Below are 22,664 nucleotides of genomic sequence, written 5' to 3' on the forward strand. Positions count from 1 at the left end.
CCAATAATTGTCCAGCCTTGACTTCACATTCTCATGTCACAGAGAAGTCATTATGTCCCAAAGAAGTCCATTCTGTGCTGGTAGACTTCTATGTGTGAGGAAATATCTCCCCTATTATGAGCTGAAGTCAGAGAGATTTAGGCTAACAGGAAGTTTTTAAAATATTATCATCTTGTCAGGACCATTGGATCTAGCTTATAAATTCCTTGAAGGAAAGGTTCACTCTTCAGTTAGCAAATACTAATCATGTCAGTGAAGAATTAGCAGATTTGGCCCTTTTGATTATTGCATGATCATGAATAGAGAGAGATACCTTGGAGAGAACTTTCTAAAAGGACATTTTACCAAATAGATTGTCTGCAATAGAATTGAGGATAGTACCTAAGCAGAATGTTTCTCCAGGTAGCTCTCCATCACCTTGGTTGACTTTCTGCTGCGCCCTCCATGCATGTTAAAAAAGGACCCTTCTGGGGCGGCTAGGTGGTGCAGTGGATAAAGCACCGTCCCTGGAGTCAGGAGTACCTGAGTTCAAATCTGGCTTCCGACACTTAACACTTACTAGCTGTGTGACCCTGGGCAAGTCACTTAACCCCAATTGCCTCACTAAAAAAACAAACAAAAAAAAAAAGGACCCTTCTTCAAAATCCTGACCCTAGATTTATGATTTTTCCTCCCCCTTTTCTCTCTGCCTAAAGGGAGCTTAGGTGGTACAGTGGGTAGAGCACTAAAATACGAGTTAGAAACGAGTTCAAATCTAGCCTCAGACACTTCCTAGTGAGTGATCCTAGGCAAGTCCTTTAACCTTTGTCTACCTCAGTTTCCCCTATTGTCAAATGTGGATAATAATAGCACCTACCTCCCAGGGTTGTTGTAAGCATCAAATGAGATAATATTTGTAAAGCACTTAACCCAGTGCCTGACACATAGAAGATATTTAATAAAAACTTATTTGCTTCCTTCCCTCCTTCATTTCTCTTCTTTCTTCTCTGAACATACTCCTTTTCTCTACCTCATCCACTGTGGTTCAGTCAAAGAGTCGACAAAACTTAAGAGATGGAAGGAATCTAGCTCTGTGCCTGGGCACCGGCTGTACCGCATGCTTGGAAAGCACTCACTTTCAGGGACCCCCTTTCACATGACATCTTTCCTGTTCTCCCAGCTACTAATTTCTCCATCTGAAAGTTATCTCATATTTATTATTGTTGCTGTTAATAGTAATAGTAGCTAGCCTTTCCATAACATTTTAAGGCTTACAAAGTGCTTTTCAAATATCTATTTCGATCCTTACAACGACCTTGAGAGGTAAGTACTATTATTATCCCCATCTTTATAGATGAGGAAACTGAGAAACTGATAGGTTTGGTGACTTGCCCAGGTCATTCAGGTAGGAAGAGTCTGAGGCTGGATTTGAACTCAGGTCTTCCTGACTCCAATTTCACAAACATTTATTGATTGATTGACTTTAAGCATCTAGTCCAACCTGTACTTAAACAGAATCCCATCTATGACATCCTTAACAAGTGATCCTCCAACTGCCAGGTGAGAATCCCACTGTAATAGGGAGCTCACTGTCTCCCAAAGTAGGCAGTTCCACTTTTAAAGAGTTCTAGTTGTCAAAAAGTTGGGTTTTTTATATTGAGCCAAAACCTGCTTCCCTCTAGCTTCTACACCTCGTTACTTGTTCCACCTCCTAGGGCCAAATAGAACAAATTTAACCTGTCCAAATATTTTTGGGCAACTGATAGTATTTCTCCCCACCAACCTTTTTCTCTACATGTTAGACATCTTTATTCCTGCGGCTGATCTTATATGGCATAGTTTTAAATAACCTTACCAGTCTGGATTTTTTTTTCTAAACTCAGATGTAAGACTTTTTATGTTAATCCTGATTACATTTGAACTTAAATCCACACTGTCAGTTTCCCATCTCACCTTTTATTAAAGGCCTTCTCTGTGCAGGGCACTATACCAGGTGTTGGGGACACAGATCTCATTATTCCTCATAAGTTAACATAAGTATTAAATATTAAACAGATTCTTTTAGGGGCTTTTTACCAACTCACATCCCTTTCCTTTGTAAAGAGTTCACTCTTGGACTTACTGATACCATGTCCCCTTCCTGTGGCATCACTTAATTAAATGACAAATTAACATGTAAAACCAGCTACCATCTTTTTCTAAGAAAGTTCTTCCTGGCCCACATAAGACCCGTGCTTAAAATTTCATCTACCACTAATTCTATCTTGGATTTTCTTCTTCAATTCACAATCCCTACTTGGGGAGTACTAGGGTTATTTGAGCTGTAATTAGCCATTTTCCTGTTGAGAAACATAGTCAGATTAGCTCTATCTAGGCCAGTTAGGTTTATGATGAGTAAGGAATTAGGCCCTTCTCCTTACTCAGTACCATTCATCAAACCCTGAAGGATTCAGAGCACTGTGCTAGGTGCTAGTCTTTGCACTCTGGGGACTTGTCCTAATGGATGAGCCCCCTACCCCATAATTGACAGAAATAGGGAGCTACAGCAGTAATAGAGGACTATGTCTAAGGGCTGGGCCGGGAATGGATCGCTGTATTGCAGAGTGGATGAAATGGGTTTTAGGCAGTTTTCTAGAGAAGAAGGTTTGGAACCTCCAAGATCAGGGTCCCTCATTTCCCAATAGGTTTTCTGAGTCCAGTCTAATGTTGCTTGTATTCCCGGGACAGGTCTTTTCATGTCTTGTCTCACAGTCCTTGTCCTGGTACTGTCCTTTGTGATCGACACATTCGGGGTGCAAGGTCAGAGTTGGAAGAAAGATTGCATCGCTCTCTACATCCAGTATTTTGTCAAGTTCTTCATCATTGGCATCACTGTGCTTGTAGTAGCTGTACCAGAAGGGTTGCCTTTGGCCGTCACCATCTCACTGGCCTATTCTGTCAAGGTGAAGTAGGGTCTTCATACTTCCTTCTTGTAGAACACTGAGGGGAAGGGAAGCTTCTAACAGCATGCCCCAGCACAGGAGACAGGTCGTGTTCCCTCGGGAGAGAGAACATGCCTACCTCACTATCCCTCAGAGCATTAGATGAAATCCAATCCATGATAGGGAGGGACCCCTATCCCATTTGGTCATCGTTTCAACGTCCCCAAAAAGGCTTTTATTTTTAATAGAACCCACAAAATTCATTTTGGATTTTTTTTTTAATTCAGAGGAAGAGGTTAGTGAATGGGAGAGGAGGGGATAGGGTTTGAACTGGAAGTCATCTGTCTCCCAATTTCTGTCCTTAGAGAAATCCTGATGATTCTCACAGTTCTCTTCTTCTGGCAGAAAATGATGAAGGATAATAACCTCGTGCGTCACCTGGATGCCTGTGAGACTATGGGGAATGCGACAGCCATCTGCTCAGACAAGACGGGCACACTGACCTTGAACCGCATGACGGTGGTTCAGGCCTTCATAGGGAACATTCACTTCAAGGAGATCCCCAGCCCAGATGCCATTGCACCCAACACCTTGGACCTAATTGTCAATGGCATCTCCCTCAACAGTGCCTACACATCCAAGATCTTGGTATGCTCTCCCCCTGACTCTAGGTCTTGAGTATATAAGAGAAGGGAATCTCTAAATCCTCAGGCAAGCCATGAAAAGGTTAAGTGACTTTCCTGAGGCCACACTTCTAGGAAGTAGCATAGATCCTCTGACTTCAAAGTCATCATTCATTCCTCTGCCCTACAATAAATCCCTGAGTATAGCATGTATAGACTTTGGGGATGGGATTAGGAAACATGGATGCATGAGGGGAGTCCTGGGTCCTTTGGGTACCCATTGATTCCCATGCAGAAGCAACCTTTTGGGGAAGAGATACTTGAGCTTATAGCAGAGAAAGTCTCAATAGCAGCCAAAAGATATTCCCCTTTGCCCAGAGAATAAGGGAGGGTATACAGATCTTTTCCAGAGCAGGCTAGGAAATATGTCTAGGGTCTCAGGCCATTTCTCTTCCTCCACTCCATCCCTCACTACCCTAAAAACAAGTAGAATGGTACATAGTTGGGAAGTAACCAGCCAGCTGCTCTGTTAGGAGAGTCGCAATTATTCCAGATACCATTGGCTATCTCCGCACCTCCTTCCTTGCCCCCCTTGGTTTGGGGCTTCTCATTTAGCCTCCATCTAATTTCTTTTTCAGCCTCCAGAGAAGGAAGGAGGGCTTCCTCGACAGGTGGGAAACAAAACCGAGTGTGGCTTGCTGGGCTTTGTCAAAGACATGAACTATGACTACCAGGCAATAAGGAATGAGGTCCCAGAGGAGAAATTCTACAAAGTCTATACCTTCAACTCAGCACGCAAGTCAATGAGCACAGTTATTAAGAACTCAGATGGGACTTTTCGAATGTACAGCAAGGGGGCTTCAGAGATGATCCTGAAAAAGTGAGCCATGCCATAGTCCGCATCATAAGTTTCTCCCTCTAACAAACTGCCATAGAGCTTTCTTTCTCCTGGCCTTTGGGTAGCTGGAGTCTAGCCTGACTCTCTCCATGCCAAAGTGGTGTGTGGCCACACTCCAGTCACTGGGCCTCTCTAGGCCCCACCTTTCCCCATCTGTTCAATGGAGAGAGCCCTCCCTCCTGTTCTACCCACCCCCATCAGGGTACAGAAAGTAAGATAACTTGCAAGGGTGTGAAAGATAGGGACTCTTTAGGACTTTTTAGGGGTCATGGACCCCTTTGGCAGTCTGATGAAGCCTGCGGACCTCTGGTTATAATCATGTTCTTTTTTTTTTTTTTTTTTTTTTTTTTTTTTTAGTGAGGCAATTGGGGTTAAGTGACTTGCCCAGGGTCACACAGCTAGTAAGTGGTAAGTGTCTGAGGCTGGATTTGAACTCAGGTACTCCTGAATCCAGGGCCGGTGCTCTCTCCACTCCACCACCTAGCCACCCCTATAATCATGTTCTTAAATCACAAAATAAAATACAGAGGATTCCAAAGGAAATCAATTAGACTGAAATAAAGGTGTCATTTTCCCCCCATACATCTCTTCATAGATCCTACCTAGGTTAACAAGCCCTGGGCTAGAGGGAAGCCAATCTTTTTAGCATTCTTTTCTTTCTTTTTTTTTGGAGGGGGGGTTAATACAATTGGGGTTAAGTGACTTGCCCAGGGTCACACAGCTAGTAAGTGTCAAGTGTCTGAGGCTGGATTTGAACTCAGGTCTTCCTGAATCCAGGGCCTGTACTCTATCCACTGTGCCACCTAGCTGCCCCTGTTTTTAGCATTCTTATCCTAAACTCTCCAACACTGGGTACAGTTGAACCCTGGTTAAGAGTGCAGTGGGTTAAAGGTAGGGCTGTCTACAATGGTGGGGCCATCAACGGCAGTCCTTCCCTCTCTCCTCCTCTTAGATTTCCAAGACCCTTCTTTTTTTTTTGTTTTGTTGTTTTTTTTTTTAGTAAGGCAATTGGGGTTAAGTGACTTGCCCAGGGTCACACAGCTAGTAAGTGTTAAGTGTCTGAGGCTGGATCAAGACCCTTCTAAAAGGAGTAGCATTCGATTGTCATCTGGTATGGAGGAATTCTTTCCCTTCACTGATGAGAAAAGCTTAATCTTAGAGGGAAATTCTCCTTGGCCTCACTCCCTCTTCTATACAAAGCAGAGAGTCTACCCTAGTGAGCATGGTTATTGATAAAAATATCACCTACTTGGGGGGATAGCGGGAATGTTCTTTTCTGTCCTAACCTATCTCAATTCTCCTGCCCCAGGTCAGAGCATTGGACTAGAAAAGGATAGGAAAAATGACCAGGAGAAAACCCCCATAATAATGACTCTTTCAAACTGAGTCAAAAACAGGTTGACGGGGGCAGCTAGGTGGCGCAGTGGATAGAGCACTGGCCCTGGAGTCAGGAGGACCTGAGTTCAAATCCAGCCTCAGACACTTAACACTTACTAGCTGTGTGACCTTGGGCAAGTCACTTAACCCCAATTGCCTCACTAAAAAAAAACAAAACAAAAAAAAACAAACAAAAAAAAAAACAGGTTGACAGTCTGCATTAAGGAAGGAATATCTAGATGAGAAGTGTCCTATGACAAGGAAATCATAAGTCTGGATCCTCTTCATATATTCTCCTCCCCTCCCCCCCAAAAAAGAAAAATCCCTCACTCTCATTTATATATTGCTTAAAGACTTACAAGGGAGTTTCCATACAATGGCCCTGTTAAGTAAGTAGATAAAATATTACTCTATTTTACATATTAAAAAACTAAAGGGAGAAGCTAGGTAGTGCAGTGAATAAAGCACCAGCCCTGGATTCAGGAGCACCTGAGTTCAAATCCAGCCTCAGACACTTGACACACTTACTAGCTGTGTGACCCTGGGCAAGTCACTTAACCCTCCTTGCCCCGCAAAAAGAAAGAAACTAAGAAACTAAGACTCAGAGGTTGGGGCTCACCCAGGGTCACAAGCTACTCAGAGCTAATCAGGCTTTTGGCCTGGCCTCAAATTTAGATCTGAGTTCAAAACCAATGTTCTTTCTGGCACACCAATATATTTCTTTTCTTTGATACTAAAAAAGGTGGAGGGAGGGAGAAGAGTACAGATTAGCCCAAACCTCCAAGAAGCATTTTCTCGAACTCATTGTGATTTCTTTTCTTTTTGGTAACATGTTTCTCTTCCTAACTATCTGGCTCAGGTTATAAAATCTCTCTGAGCCACTCCAATTAATACCTAGAGGCATTCAAATTCATATTGGGGAAAGCAGAAGACTTAAAGAACCCAGGATCAGGGGTCTGAAGACTAAAGTTTAACTTGTAGGTATTGAGAGCCAAGCTTTGCCACCTACTATGCAACCTACTACTTGTGTAACATTGGGCAAATCACTTTTCTCTACAAGCTCAGTACCCTCATCTGTAAAACGGGGTGTTGCCCTCAGTGGTCCCTTCCAGTCCTGATATTTCACAATTCTGTGGACATTTGTTGGACACACTTCCTAAAACACCCAGCCCCAAAAGAGGTCTTTAAATATGGATTGTGTAACTGCAACACTAGCAGCAAATTAGTTCATATAGCCCTTTCAGCAGGGATTGATTTCATCAGAAAGCGAGCTGAGGCTTCAAAACAGCAAATGAATCCAAAGAAACTGTCTTTGATAGACAGAGACAGACACTGAAGAGCACACACACAGAGAAGGGTGCTCACCTCTGTGACTATGCCTTACCCCCACAACCATATGTCTACAACTTACTGCCCAGACAGCTTCTATCTACTTAGAGGCTATAGAGTGAGGGGATCTTGCCCTGGGGTCTATGGAGCCCCCAAGGAGATGAATGGATAAATTTCAGGGGATCCATGAATTTGGAGGAGAAAACAATTACATCTTGATTTTCACAATACTCTAACTGAAATTGATCATTTCTTCAATGATTTAGAAACTTAATTCTGAAAAAGGGTCCATAGACTTCCCCAGACTGCCAAAGGGGTCTAGGTGAGGATGCTCTGCTGTAGGACTCATATAGGAAGGGAAACATTGATATGGATGGCCATGCTTGAATAGCAGTGACCTCAGCTGCTCCCTCCTCCAGGGCAGATTGTGAACAGGCCATCGTGGGTCACCGTATGTGACCAACTGTCACTTCACAGCCAGACTGCCAGCGATAGGGACCTCTGAGCTTTCCTAAGCTGGTCAGCAGACAATGAACACAGTCTCTTGTGGGGACTCTTCTCAGAGCCCTTCCAGCTCCATAGGACCTGTCAGAACTTGGGCTCTTGTCCTGGCAATAGCTTTGAGAACCTAGGATGACTTGCATGTGCCAATAAGGAAACTGGAATAAGACTTTTTGCAGAGGATAAATAACCCTAAAGCCAAACTTTATGGGATGCTACTACCTGACTCCACCTTTTCCCTAGGTGCCTTTGGATCCTGGACAATAATGGGGAAGCACAGACGTTCAATCCCAGAGAACGGGATACTTTGGCACGTCATGTGATTGAGAACATGGCCTGTGAAGGGCTTCGGACCATCTGTCTCGCTTACCGGGACTTCGAAGAAGAGCCTGATTGGGAAAATGAGCATGAGATCCTCTCTAACCTGATCGGCATTGCTGTGGTTGGCATTGAAGACCCTGTGCGCCCAGAGGTAAGAGCTATGCCCTAGCTAAGGGAGTCTGGCACATAGCTATTGACCTCTGTATTTAGCATGACCTAGTGACAAAGGTCCCAGGGAGTCACTGCATCTTGGATTCTAGCTCTCACTTTCACCATGTGACCTTAGGCAAATTAACCATCTCATTCACCTCTTTCTTGGCCTCTTTTCCCCCATTCTTTAAGAGGAGGTACTCTTACACCCACTCTTATCAAAGAAGGTACTAATGAATATTGAAGATTATATAGTATGTATTGAGCAATAAAGAAGGCTAGCTTTTATTGGTTTTGCTAGCTGACTAATGGGGAATAAAGAGGCTAAGCTGAATCCTGCTAGTGAGACTGGGTGCCAGCTTCACTCCTACCTTGTTCACCTTAATACATCAGTCTTCCATTTAGGCAGCTAAAAAGAATAGTATAGAAAGTTGGAGTCAGGCCAATCTGAGTTCAAATCTGGCCTTTGAAACTCACTAGCTATGTGACCCTGAGCAAGCTGCTTCATCTCTGTCAACCTCAGTTTCCTTATCTGTAAAATGGGGGTGATAGTACCATTCAGTGTCCCAGAATTGTTGTGAGGGTCAAATGAAATAATATATTCAGAGTTCTTTGAAAACCTTAAAGCACTGTATAAATGCCCGCCATTATTGTTGTTGTTACTTATCACAAGCAAGATTAAGTACAAACCTGTTCTATGATATTGGCTGTGCAGAGGGAAAAAGCTGGTACCCACCAGTAGTGAGAAAACTGCCAGAGGGGGCGGTGAAGAAGTGACTTCCAGACAAGAAAGGGGACAATGGGTTAGGTCCATGGCATGTTACAAGTCCCAGCCTTCTTTCTTCCTTCTTTGCAGGGGCCTCTTCTCCCTACCCTGCCCCTGAACAGAAGTAACTGACTTCACTAGGTGTAACCACTACCTTCTCTTTATCTTCATTCCTCTTCCCCATATATTCCCATAGGTGCCTGCAGCCATCCACAAGTGCAAAGGGGCTGGCATCACTGTCCGGATGGTGACAGGAGACAACATCAACACAGCCCGAGCTATTGCCACCAAGTGTGGCATCCTGACTCCTGGTGACGACTTCCTGTGCTTAGAGGGCAAAGAGTTCAACCGACTTATCCGAAATGAGAAGGGTGAGGTAGGTACTGGGACCCTCCACAGAGTGTAGAGAACAAGCAGACTGATTGTACTCTTGCTTTTGAAATCGAGAGTACTCTGAATCAAAGGAATGTGTGTTCCCAGGGTGTACTAGAAGTCTCAGGTTCTAGCCAGGAATAGACTGAGTGCTCTACAGTTAAGGGATTTGGGGGGGGGGGGGGCAGGGAGCAGGAGAAGGAGGCTTTCCTTCATCCCTGACTAATTCCACTTGGGGTGGTTCATTGTTCACAGGTGCAGCAGAATCAGCTGGACAAGATATGGCCCAGGCTCCGGGTGCTGGCTCGATCATCCCCTACTGACAAGCACACACTTGTGAAAGGTGAGACCTGCTGATACAGGCAACTCAAATTGTGGCAGGTACATGCTGCAGAAGGAAGTCAGCCTTTTGACCCAGGCACCATTTGGTGGCAGATTCCTGTGCTAAGAGCAGAGTCAGTAAGAAAAAAAACACACTCTGTGCCTTTGGGAAGCTCTTAGTCCACTAGGGAATATATAGGCTTCAAACAAGGGAAGATTAATACAGAATGCCACACTCCAGGGTCCCATTGACTTTTCAGTCCTGAGGGCTACTGTAGCAGCACTGGTCATGGTATGGCCATAGAAAAGCCCAGGGCTCAGAGAGAGGAGAAGGGAAAGAAAGGAATGAGAACACCAAAAAAGGAGGGCCTGGGGTAAGACACCAAAAAAAGATTCGGTGGATGGGGGAAGGTAGAATACTTGTGACTATTGCACTTAGCTCATGTGTGTTACAGGTATCATTGACAGCACTGTGGGGGAACAACGGCAGGTGGTGGCTGTTACTGGGGATGGGACCAACGATGGGCCAGCCTTGAAGAAAGCAGACGTCGGCTTTGCCATGGTAACCAGTTCTCTCTGCATTCTCCAAACTAGAAGTCAACACAGGTTTCTGGTGCCCTTGCCACTTTATGTCTCCTCGCCCTACCCTTTAGGACCCTTCTCTAAGTCTCCCTCTACCATATGTTGTGTCAAGGGGGGATGTAGAGTGGAGAAAACTAGAGAGCAATCCGGGAAAGGCCAGCTCCTGGGGAAGAAAAACAATCATTTTGACTTGAGCAAGCCCTGCTGCACGATGACACTGTGCACAGGTTCATTCATCCCACAAGCCTTTAAGAAACATTGCCTGCTCTGCTCTAGCTAACCATTATGGTAAATACCAAGTATAAGAGAGTCTCTGTTCTTAGGAACATTACATTCTAATTGGGAAAATAAAAGCATAAGGATCTCTGTGGGCCATTTATTGACTTAGACAAACAAATATGAACCTTACCTATGTTCTATTGTATTTTCACTTATTTTGTAACAGTTTTCCCAATTATATTTTGACGATTCATGTGATCAGCCTGTCTGACACCTCTGGTGTGCAGGATGGATTGGAGGGAAACAATGTAGGCAGGATTGTGATGGGTTAGGTGATGAGAGTCCAGACTGGGGGTGGGAAAGAAGGGTTGAGTGGCCACACATGATACATCTGATCAGGAACTTCCTTTATTCCTTCATATTCCTGTGTGTAACCCCTGAGGAGACCAACGATCTGAAAACCCAGTCTGGTTAGAAGCAAAAAAATAGGGGGGGCAAAAGTATCTCCCTAGAATGCACTCCCTTTCAAAATCTTGCTAGTGCTTCTAAGGCTCAGCCAAAGGTTACATACCTAGGCTTTCCTCCTCCACCCCTAGCTGAGTATTTTCTCCCTCTTCCAAATGTTCCTAAAGCATTCTGAATCTCTTTTGTCCTGTTAACCTGAAAATTAATGAAACAATCAATATAGGAGAAATAAGGTCTTTAATTGGGGCAGAGGAGCTATAATTCTGAGTATCACAAAGCAAGAATGCTAGGAATACCCAGAGATGGGGACTGAGGACAGGGTTTATATAGGGTAACAGAACAAAGGGAAATATGAGACTGCCCTTTAGTTAAGCATAGAAACTACTTAACTACTTAGTGTAAATGAACCCTTAACAAAAGGAACTATAAGACTGCCCTAGAGTTAAGTACTTAACTCCAAATAGAAACTACTTGATGTAAATGGATCCTTTTACATAATAACCTACATCCAGGGAGAAAGCTGGGGAATCTTTGGGAGGGGATAGTTTGTTTGGGGGAGATCCCTAAGACAATCAAGAGTCTGGAATTGACAAACTTTGGTTAGCCCCAGGCACTTCATTGACCTTGGAATGAAGAAAGGGCTATTTGGCCTTGGCAGACCCAAATCGTCCAAACTTGCCAAGCTAAAAACCTTAATGATCCCATTGATAAATTTTCCCAGACCTGAGGATTGGGGTTGAGGGGTGGGGAAGGGGAGAGGAGGGTAGTAAGCACTGTAAGTGTTGAAGTGCTGGCCAGGAAGCTAACAATTGGGAGACAATTGAACCAGTAAAAGGAGTACCTTTATCACTAAGAATTCCCCAGGTGTTAGCTTCCTGGCCAGCACTTCAACACTTACAGTCATGTGTCAGCTCGTCTTAATTTTCCCATGAATATTTGCTGTCTAAACTATACAGCTTGTCAGGACTCCAGTGACTTAAAGAGTGAAGGTATTCCATCACAGGTCAATGGAAAGAGTTGGGGAGGATTGAGTGTCCATTTGGCCCATACCAGAACCCAGAGTTTATGCTTTTTTTGCACCCTTCCAGTCTTAGCCTGTCTTGGATGGAATAGGACATGGTCTCTTGGACTACAGCAAGTCCTGTCGGGGTTAATGTTAATTTGGGGTGAGGCTGAACAAATGCAAGGGAAGAGAGACTAATAGGGATTGGGGTTTTCTGAGCAGCCTGCCTGGCATGCAGGTCAGCAAGAGCATTACCCCAGACATGGGGAGAGTCTTCATGGGAATGTTCTAGCATTTTAATAAGTCACTGCTGCTAGCAACAAAAGAGAGTCAAGCAATCCCTAGACTTGTGGGACTGCCAGAATATGTCAGGAACCCTTGATATTTCTATAATATCCAGAAATCATGTGCCACCCCAAACACGTACCTGCTATCCGTGTAAATGTTCACTAGTTTTCCTTTTGCTAATTCAGAAGCTCGAATCAGGGCTTCACATTCAGCCTGTTGCGCTGAGGAAGTCAAAGGAAGGAGTCAGTGACCTCTTCTGTGGTGGTGATAGCATACCCAGCATCATTTGAGACAGGAAGCTTCAGTGTACCGGGAATTTTCTGTCTCGGTTTCTTGAAGATCTTCTTGGGGGATTAAAATAAAGTCAATAATTTTAATACAATCATGATCCTTCCTCAGTGTGGTCAGGGTTCTTATCCTCTGTCAGGGAGGAAGGTGGCTGGGTTGAGGGTTCTATACCTGGAGATAGTTACATTAGGTTTGGATAATAGAGAGATCTCTAATGCTGCAAGACAGAGACTATTGGCTGCTATCAGACATCCTAAAAACTTAAAACCTGATAACAAGATACTTTATGGCATTTGAGGAAGGAGGTGAGAAAAATGGAATCAGCTTCTGAAGACGGGAGCAAAGGAGTAATCATCCACCTACTGGAGAGGGCAGAGCCTAAAGGAAACAAAGGTCAGCAAGGTCTTTTTTCATAATTTGTGAAAAGTAGGAGGGGCTCTCTGAGGCAGAACAGTCCAAGTGCACTGCACGCCCTCCCAGGTAAAAACAATTCACACCCAAAGACCCACTGAAAAGGGCACTACACAAATGAAAAGTGAAAACAGTGGAATCACAGGGAATTAAATTCAGTAGATTATAGGGATTAGGAACCACAGATGTTCTAGGAATCACACAAGCAAATTTACTGCTCAGATTTTAGGACAAGACCCACCAACAACCAGGAAGGATTAGTCTAAAAGACCAGAGGATAAAGTAGTCCTTAACGAGAGGCCTAATGCCCTCAATTGCTTCTGGAAAGAAAATACTGTGAGACTCAAGGAAGAGGTTTAAAGTGTCCAATGGAATCTGGACTGGAGAGGCCCTAAGAACCTTGTCAATATCAGAAGAGTTAATGGGATGGGGCTTCTTCCAGGGATGGAGCAGAGCAGAAAAAGACAGGGGCTGTCAGAATATGGGGAAAAAAGGATGCTTTTCCAAAAGAGGGAGAGCTGGATATCATTAAGGGGAGACAACTAAATCATAGTTCTGTATATCCAGTGACAGTCACGACCTAGAAGGTGGGGAGGTGTATCTTTTTACATTTTCATTAGAAATTAATTGTAACAGTAATTATACCTTTCAGGAAAAAAAAGACGAACAGTACCTCATGGCTCTGATAAGTCATACTTGGCGTCAAAGTTTAGTTTGCCTAAAAATACCATTAATAGTTAGGACAATATTTAAAAGGTAGATGAATGCTATGGATGTTTATAATTGTGACAATAAAATGGAATATTAAGGGAAAGAAAAAGATTAAAACAGCAAAAATGTTTTAACAAAAAGACAAGATACTGGGGCAGCCAGGTGGCACAGTGGATAAAGCACTGGCCCTGGAGTCAGGAGGACCTGAGTTCAAATCCGGCCTCAGACACCTAACACTTACTAGCTGTGTGACCCTGGGCAAGTCACTTAACCCCAATTGCCTCACTAAAAAAAAAAAAGACAAGACAGCAAAACAAATTCCAGTTGAATATCCTATTTTTAAATAAAACTTACTCAAGCATCTATGGATGAAAAGTTATTAAACATACAAAGCCATCATAATATTTTAATTGCTAGGGGTGTGAAAGTTTGAAATACCTGATAAACACTGGTGAATGAAAAGCCAGATAGTTCCCCAAATTTAAATAGAACATGATTAACCTTAATTTCAGGGTTCATAAAACCTGTATTTAAAATATCTAATATTGAAGATCAATTATCAATTAAAGTTTTAACAAATTTCTTTAAAACAGGTAAAAAAAAATAAAATCAAGCTATAGTCACTCTCTAACTGCCTCTTTGTGTAAAATTACCTTTCTAACAATTCTGCTTTGAGTGGCAGAGAGGATTGCCAACTGAGTGCAAGATAAGGGACTTAGCTTGAATAATAAGAGACACCTACACACATTTTAACACCAATAGCACTCTACACGTACAGACACAACATTAAACAATAATGGTAAAAATTCTTAAGATAATTTAGCATGCACAAGTTAAACCCTCCTCTATATCCTCAAAGACCCATTCATTTGAGCCAAATCAATTGATCTCTATTTTCTTTCCCTTTAAAAAAAATAATAATAAATTTAGAAATATTTTTCTAAGGGACAAAACGTCCTATTTTCCTCTTTTTTTTTTTTAGGGAGGGTTCAGATTCAAATTCTCACTTAGTTGATTCAAAATGCTATTGAAAGAAAAAAAAAGGGGGGCAGCTAGGCAGCGTAGTGAGTAGAGCACCTGCCATGGATTCAGGAGGACCTGAGTTCAAATTTGGCCTCAGACATTTTATACTTACAGCTGTGTGACCCTGGGCAAGTCACTTAACCCCAATTGCCTCAGAAGAAGAAAGAAAGAAAGAAAGAAAGAAAGAAAGAAAGAAAGAAAGAAAGAAAGAAAGAAAGAAGAAAGAAAGAAAGAAAGAAAGAAAGAAAGAAAAAGAAAAGAACAAAAAAGTCCCACTCAGGACCTTTAATTTGGGGGCTGGAAGAATCCAAAGAATCCAAAAAAGGAGACTAGACTGTGGCCATCAGTGTTATGAGTCAGACTTAAATTCAGCTAATTTTCCAAGTACTTGCAATCATGTAGTACATGATTTGAAAACAAAACCCAGCAGCCATCCTCTTTCGGGACCTGTAGGAGTAGCCACATATGGTCCATAAACACAAACTATAGCCATCCTCTTTGGGGGGGGGGGAACCTGTCAGAATGGACCCAAGTTACCAAGTCATACATGGACATAACCAGACCCCTGATCAAAGAGCTTTTAGGAACTCAAGCAAAAAGGATTCCCATTTCTGAATTTGAAAGACCCTTACCCAGGCCAAGCCTCCGAATTTTGAGTCCAGACTGTAACACAAAAGATTCCTGCTAGTGCCAAGCATCTGGAGGTCAAAAACTGTGGCTGGCTGGACCTGGAATCTTCAAATCCCAGAAAGAGCCCACATATGTTAACCTGAAAATTAATGAAACAATCAATATAGGAAAAATAAGGTCTTTAACTGGAGCAGAGGAACCCTGCTCATGGTATGACATGGTATCACAAAGCAAGAATGCTAGGAAAACCCAAAGATGGGGGCTAAGGACATGGTCTTGGGTGAAATTGGCCATTTAGTCTATGATCTTCACCTTTGGAGAATGGACAATACTTCTTTCCATTTTTCTATTAAAATGGAAGCTTGTTGTGAGTAGGGATTGTTTCATTCTCTGTATTTGTATCCCCAGCTGGGGAATGCTCACTGATCCATTGGCTGATGTCTCCCAGTATGGAAGAACTCAAGAGCTTTTTGGAGAGACCAAGTTTTCTACTTGTTCTAGCTCAGTTACTAGTATGTGTGTGCCTTGAGCACCCTCTGGTGTCAGTGCTTGGTCCTGTAGTCTCTCTCTCTTTTTTTTTTTTTTTTTTTGGAGAGGCAATGAGGGTTAAGTGACTTGCCCAGGGTCACACAGCTAGTAATTGTCAAGTGTCTGAGGCTGGATTTGAACTCAGGTCCTCCTGACTCCAAGGCCAGTGCTTTATCCACTGTGCCACCTAGCTGCCCCTCTGTAGTCTCTTAAAGGTAGGAAGGGTTTGCTGGAATGATAGGTGGAAAAGGAGCTTAGAGGTCATAAAGTCCAACCCCCTCATTTTACAGATGAGGAAACTGAGGCCCAGAGAGATGAAGTGACAAAGTCACACAGCTACTAAGTATTTGTTGGAATTTAAACCCTAGGTCCTTCAAATCTAGTACTCTTTGTACTGTGTTGCACTGCCTCGGATCCATTGGACTGTGAGTACAGATTCATAAAATTATAGAATGTTAGATCATGAAAGGAAACTAAGCTCCATCTAGCCCAACACCAACAAGGAAAGTAGGACCTAGAATGAAGATGACTTGCCTAAAGCCGAGTCTCCTGACTTCTAGTCTGGTGTGTTTTCTTGACCACCACAAGGGCCCTGGCTGCCCTGTGGTAGGTTGTCCTGTTCCAATCCCTCACTGTCCCCTTTTTCTTCTATCTTTCTTCTTCCCACACAGGGCATTGCGGGCACAGATGTGGCAAAGGAGGCTTCAGACATTATTCTAACAGATGACAACTTTACCAGCATTGTTAAGGCGGTGATGTGGGGTCGAAATGTCTATGATAGCATTTCCAAGTTTCTGCAGTTCCAGCTCACTGTCAATGTGGTGGCCGTGATTGTGGCCTTCAGTGGGGCCTGTTTTACCCAGGTGCAGTGAGGGAGCCCAGTCTGGAGGATGGGCCAAAAAGGTGGCTGGGAAATGAATGGGAAGTGTGGCAGCTGAGAAGAATAAGGAAAGCACCGTGCAGTTAGGGCAGATAAGAAGCCCAGGTCATTTCTGTGGCATCTGCTGTACTTCATGACATGGGGCTTAGGAGAAATAGGAATAAGTTTCTCCTGTGGGAAGCAAAACCAAAGATGACCAGATAACTGGACAGACAGGAATCAAGGGACTATTAAAGTTTAGATTGGCTAACTAGATGTCAGGACAGACATCCCTAAGAAGTAAGGGGAGATAAAATTCTATCACAGGAAAGTTAATTAGATGTGGCTTGTATCTGACCAAAGCTGGGAGACAGAGATAACCCCAAAGGTCAGGACCATCATTTTTTTTAAATCCCTCCCCACCCCAACCCGCCCCCTCCCCCCCTCAGGAATGTAATAAGCATCCAAGCTTTCCCCACCCCACTCCAAAAGGGAACTCTCCAGTTTTCAAGTGAACACCCCATCTATCCTCTATAAAAGCTTTTGCCTTCCCTCTGTTTGAGGAGGAGAATATTTCTAAACCCTCCTCCCCAGAGGTGAAGTCTTTGACTTCCCACTCGGTCACTTTCTCTAGCACCAAATAAAAGACCAATTTAATTCTAATTGGACTGTGTGCAAGAGTGTAATTCTTTATTGAGAAATACCTAAGGACCACCACCACAAACCCCTGTGATACTTCAGGTATCTTTGTGAAGAGCTCCAGTCATTATAAACATAGTTACTATGGTGTAACACTTTATGGCTTACAAAGCACTTTGTTCATGCCAATGTAGTGAAAGCATTCAGAAGAACATCCACCCTATCTTACATGTGAAGGCAAATGGAGATTCAGCAAAGTCACAGATGCCCTGACTATGGCCTCTGGCTAGGAAGTATTGGGACTAGAGCTTGGTTCGAGGTCTCTTACTGGCAAAGTCCAGTGTTTCTTCTATTTAAGGGAATAGGCATGCAGAATGGGCTGAAGAGGGGCAGCTAGGTGGCACCGGCCCTGGATTCAGGAGGACCTGAGTTCAAATCTGGCCTCAGACACTTAACATTTACTAGCTGTGTGACCCTGGGCAAGTCACTTAACCCCAATTGCCTCACCAAAAAAACAAAACAAAACAAAAAAAAAAAAAAAACGGGAAGAGTATGTGGGGAAAAGTGCAAAGAAAAAAATCCTCTTCTTCCTGCTAGGATTCCCCACTGAAAGCTGTGCAGATGTTGTGGGTGAACCTGATCATGGATACTTTTGCCTCTCTGGCCCTGGCTACTGAACCACCCACAGAGGAGTTGCTGTTGAGACGACCCTATGGCCGAGATAAGCCACTGATCTCCAGGACTATAATGAAAAACATCCTGGGCCATGCAGTCTTCCAGCTTGCCATCATCTTTATCCTTCTCTTTATTGGTGAGCCAGGGCAGGGGTGAGGAAAGGAGGCCCCAGAAAGAGAGGCTTTTAAGGAATGGGCAAGGCATTTTGCTTTTTGAGGATTGGGGTTCTTTTTTCCCATGGTTTCCCATAACCCCCCTCACAACTTTGTCCCGTCTCCTCTACATAGGTGAACAGCTCTTTGACATTGACAGTGGGAGGAAAGCCCCCTTAAATGCCCCACCCTCTGAACACTATACCATTGTGTTCAATACCTTCGTGCTGATGCAGCTCTTCAATGAAATCAATGCCCGAAAAATCCATGGTGAGAGGAATGTCTTTGAAGGCATGTACCATAACCCCATCTTCTGTTCTGTGCTGTTGGGCACGTTTATCACCCAGGTAAGACAAAAGCGTGGATGAGCAGGGTCCCTGGGAGAGCAGCAAGGGCAAGAGACCACTCCGGGTGGTGTGGGGTTAAAGCTGGAAGTTTAGATATCCTTCATCTGGGACTCCATATCCTCTCTGAACCCAATACAGTATGTGATCAGCGAATGGCGGTTGGGCTGGAGGTTAAAAACCTCATGCGTTTCCTTGATGTTGTGGTTGTCTTTGCACAGTACTCAAAGCTGGGGGAAGGGGCAGCTAGGTGGCGCAGTGGATAGAGCACCGGCCCTGGATTCAGGAGTACCTGAATTCAAATCCAGCCTCAGACACTTAACACTTACTAGCTGTGTGACCCTGGGCAAGTCATTTAACCCCAATTGCCTCACCAAAAAAAAAAAAAAAAATCTGGGGGAAGCTGTTCTATTATCTCTGGCGTCTCCATAGCACCCATCTGGCCGATGCTAGATCTATCTTCATTCCTCTGTATCACACGTGAGTGTGTGTGGAGAGGGGGAGGGGGTGGGATATATGTCCTGTCTTTCCTTCACTCCATCTGAAATTCCCAAAAGGCAAAGTTCTCCTTTTTTCTGGTTCTCCACTTGTCCCACTGACCTCCTCTTTTCTTTCACCTTTCTCCTTTCCTCTGGCTGCATGAAACAGGCCTTTGTGTGCTTGTTATAGGGTGTTTGGTTGAAGTGTCTGTGGTAGACCTAGTGAAGAAGGGGGACATAAAGTAAAGGAAGCTCAAAGATCAGCTAGTCTAGCTCCTTCCTTTTACACTTGAGGAAACTGAGGCAGAGATGGGGCTGGTATGGTGGGTAGAACACTGAGTTGAGCTCTTTGCTCACCAATAACTTGTGACCTTACAGATAAGGACTGAGTGGCCTTCTCAGGTCCTTTCCAGATCTAAAGCTAGGATCCCATTAATCTTGTGGAACCCCAAATGGTAAGTAACTTGCCTATGGTCACACAAGGCAGGGAGCATCAGAGCTGGGATTTGAACCCAGGGCTTCTAACTTTAAGCTCATGTGCCCTTTTTACCAATGATAGGACTGACTTCAGGTCAAAAGAACTATGCTCAGGCTCTGCCTGGGTGACCATAGTCAGGCAAGTTGCTCTCTGAGCCTCAGTTTATACTTATCTGTAAAAGGAAGACATTGGACTAGTTGATTTCATTTCTCAACCTTTTAGAGTCCTGGCTCTGTGGCTTATTATCTATGTAATCATCAGCAGATTACTTACCTTCTCTTAAGGTTCAGTTTCCTGAGCTCTAAAATGATGAAAATACTTTGGTGACCTACCTCACAAGTTTGTCATGAGGAAAGTGCTTTGTAAAAATCCTCTAAGTGAAAGCTGCCATGATCCAGCCACTCATCTCTGCTTTGGGGATGTCTCTCTTTTCTCACAGGTCTTGATAGTGGAATGTGGGGGCAAACCCTTTAGCTGCACGAGCCTTTCTTTGAGCCAGTGGTGTTGGTGTCTTTTCATTGGGATTGGAGAGCTGGTATGGGGCCAGGTGAGTCACTTTTCCCCACACACACATTATCCTAGCTATCTAGACGATCATCTAGTTTGAAGACACTGACAAGGGGTTAGTACCTCAGATTCAATCAACAAGTTTTATGGGATTTATTAAGCACTTTCATTGTGCCAGGGATGGTGACAAGTGCTAGGAAACATGATCCCTGTCCTCAAGGAGATCACATTCGGATGACTCCTATCATCTGTCTCTGGTTTCATTTAGTTTGGCCTGGGATTCTAAGTTTGCCACTACCATGCCTTGGCATCCCCTAGAATCTTTGGAGGAGAGAGTAATGTGATTGTGTTCTCGTAATGCAACTATTTTTGAAGAGAGAGACAGTGGGGGGGAGGGAGGGGAGGAAGAAGAGAGAAGAGAGAGGAAAGAGAAGAGAAAAAAGACAGAGAAATTAATTTGATGTTAGAATGTACCCCCAACCTCATCTACACTGTTTATATCCTCTTTTGTTGTTGTTTTATCTAAAATGAAGCCCTGTGGTTCAGTGTAAAGAATACTGAATCTGGAGTCAGAAGACCTGATTTCACATCTTACCTCTGATACTACCTGTGTGACCTTGGGCAAATCATTTGCCTAGATGCGATTCCCCCATCTGTAAAATGAGGGAGTTGGAGTAAATTACCTTTGAGGTTTGTTCAAGCTTTAGATCTCTGATCCTGTAAGTAAATATATTACATTAGAAAGACTAAATCATTTTGTGTCCGGAAGGTCCTTCATTCGGGTGCACGTGGATGAACAAGGAAATGGAGACAGGGCCCTCAGGTACCCATTCAACCTCCTCCTACTTAACACATTAGTTCAGTGCATTAACCTCCTTAGCTAATTGTTCTCTTGGAAGGTAGGAAGAGCCAGGCCAGAGAAAGAGTGAGGTAAACGGGGTTGGAGGGGAAAAAACTAGGAGTGAGGCATGGAAGCAGAAAGTCCTTTTGGATGGGGGTACCAAAAGGTAATAACTAAGAGTGAGCACCCCAATACTTTGAAGAGTATCAAGAGCATGCCTCCTGGGCAAGCAATTTATTCTTCCTAGCATTAATTCTTCTATAGGAACTCATGGGATATCAATTCATACTTTTATTTTTCATACACTCATGTGTGCGGGAGCCACATGCTGTCCCCCCCATTCTGTTGACACTCCCAACTGCCCCCTTGCCATACTAAAATTTTGAGCTAATAAGGAAAACTGAGCCTTGGAGTACTTGTGACTTGTCCAAGGTTGCATAGCTAGTATGTGACTGAGCCAAGATATAAACTCAGTTCCTCTAACTCCAAAGCTAATATTGGAAGCACTCTACAATACTGCCTAGGAATAAAGGAATTCTATTTCCTACAATTCAGAGTGAAGATTGGATTTCTTTAAAAAGAACTTTTTTCTGCAAACCTTGAGAAAATAAAACTAAAATTTTTTAAAAACGCATCATACGTTAGCCCAAGATATATTCAGGTTGGCCTTGCTGCTAAGTATGATGAGATTCTTGGCCCCTCCCCTATGTCTGTCCTTTTTTCCACTTATAGACCTTGTATCATGACCTCTGCTACAAGCCAAACTAGACTTCTACCTTTTTCTTTAAGGTCCTTGCTAGACCTAGCTGAGGGAAATGCTTCTCTATGTGATACTTGGGATTCTTCCACTAAACTGTAGAATTTTTTTTCCACTGACTTAGCAGTTGCCTCCTTCCCCACCCTCCTAGAGGTCCCTTGTTCTGGGCCATGGAAGATGTGGCCTCACCCCTGACCCATTTCTTTGTTGGGTTTTCCTGAAGTGCATTCACTAGCCAGTCACTAAACTCAGGTCTAAACTCTGCAGGTGAGTCTGAACTCCATATAGCAGCACCAAGTACCTTTTGGATATCCCAAAGGTTTCTCAAGTTCAGCATGTCTAGAACAGAATACTCTCACTCTCCTCTCCCTTCTTCCTCACTTCCCTGTTTTCAGTCACTCAGATCCACAACCTCAAAGTCAGCCTTGACCTTCCACTCTCCCTCACTGATCATTCAATAAGTTGCCAAGTGTTGTCATTTCTATCTTCTCAATATCTCTTGTGTTCATCCCCTTCTCTCCATTCATCACCTAGTTCAGGCTTTCATCACCTCTTGCCTGGATGATTATTGTGGCCTTCTAATTGGTCTCCTTTCCTCCACATTCCTGTTGGAGTGATTTTCCTCAATTTGAGGTTTGAATCCAAGATTGACAGTGTCATTGGAAAGGGGTTTGGAGTGGGGCCTTGGAAAGTAGCCGCAGCAAGTAGCAGAAAAGGAAAGATTAAGCTGAGGTGGTCAGACAGACAGTAAGCCCACTCATTAAAGCAAGCTGTGGGAAAGAAGACAGAAGAGGAACCCCAAGAATCATTGGTGCCATACATGGGTCCAAGAGAGGACTTCAGAGGTACTTTGGAGGGAAGCAATGAATACATTTTATAGCCAGATACATACAAGGCTTAAGTGTAGAATAAAGTCAATTAGAAATTAGATAAATAGAGGTTTGCACCTTCATGTATTTTGAATATTAGTCCAGATTAGATGGTTTTGAAAGCTTTAAAGAACCAAATGGGGGAAGAAGAACATTTATTTCCCTTTCCACAGGAAGCTAGGGAGTAATGAATTAAAGCAATAAATATTCCTTTTTCTACAAGGTACCTTATTCCAAGACCATCTCTGTGCAACATCAGCCTTAGGAGCTACTTAAGAAGAAAGGGGATTTTGACTTATCATGGCAATGAAAACTCCCCTTTCTTGGCGGTGAAACTCCAGGAACATAACTGAACATG

At 43.5% G+C, this 22,664-nt stretch overlaps 1 protein-coding gene across 1 annotated transcript in view; it reads left to right on the forward strand.

Annotated features, from left to right (window-relative positions):
* ATP2B4 (ATPase plasma membrane Ca2+ transporting 4) overlaps positions 1–22,664 on the forward strand; it is a 107,452-nt gene that overhangs the window by 73,041 nt on the left and 11,747 nt on the right. Inside the window, exons 9-19 of the mRNA XM_044003864.1 lie at positions 2,707–2,921; positions 3,306–3,548; positions 4,162–4,403; positions 7,872–8,100; positions 9,062–9,241; positions 9,493–9,580; positions 10,014–10,120; positions 16,378–16,569; positions 17,802–18,015; positions 18,167–18,378; positions 19,772–19,879. Coding sequence (XP_043859799.1) covers positions 2,707–2,921; positions 3,306–3,548; positions 4,162–4,403; positions 7,872–8,100; positions 9,062–9,241; positions 9,493–9,580; positions 10,014–10,120; positions 16,378–16,569; positions 17,802–18,015; positions 18,167–18,378; positions 19,772–19,879 — 2,030 coding nt within the window. The remainder of the gene's footprint in view (positions 1–2,706; positions 2,922–3,305; positions 3,549–4,161; positions 4,404–7,871; positions 8,101–9,061; positions 9,242–9,492; positions 9,581–10,013; positions 10,121–16,377; positions 16,570–17,801; positions 18,016–18,166; positions 18,379–19,771; positions 19,880–22,664) is intronic.

This window comes from Dromiciops gliroides, chromosome 4 (genome assembly GCF_019393635.1).
Source record: "Dromiciops gliroides isolate mDroGli1 chromosome 4, mDroGli1.pri, whole genome shotgun sequence".
NCBI lineage: Eukaryota > Metazoa > Chordata > Mammalia > Microbiotheria > Microbiotheriidae > Dromiciops > Dromiciops gliroides.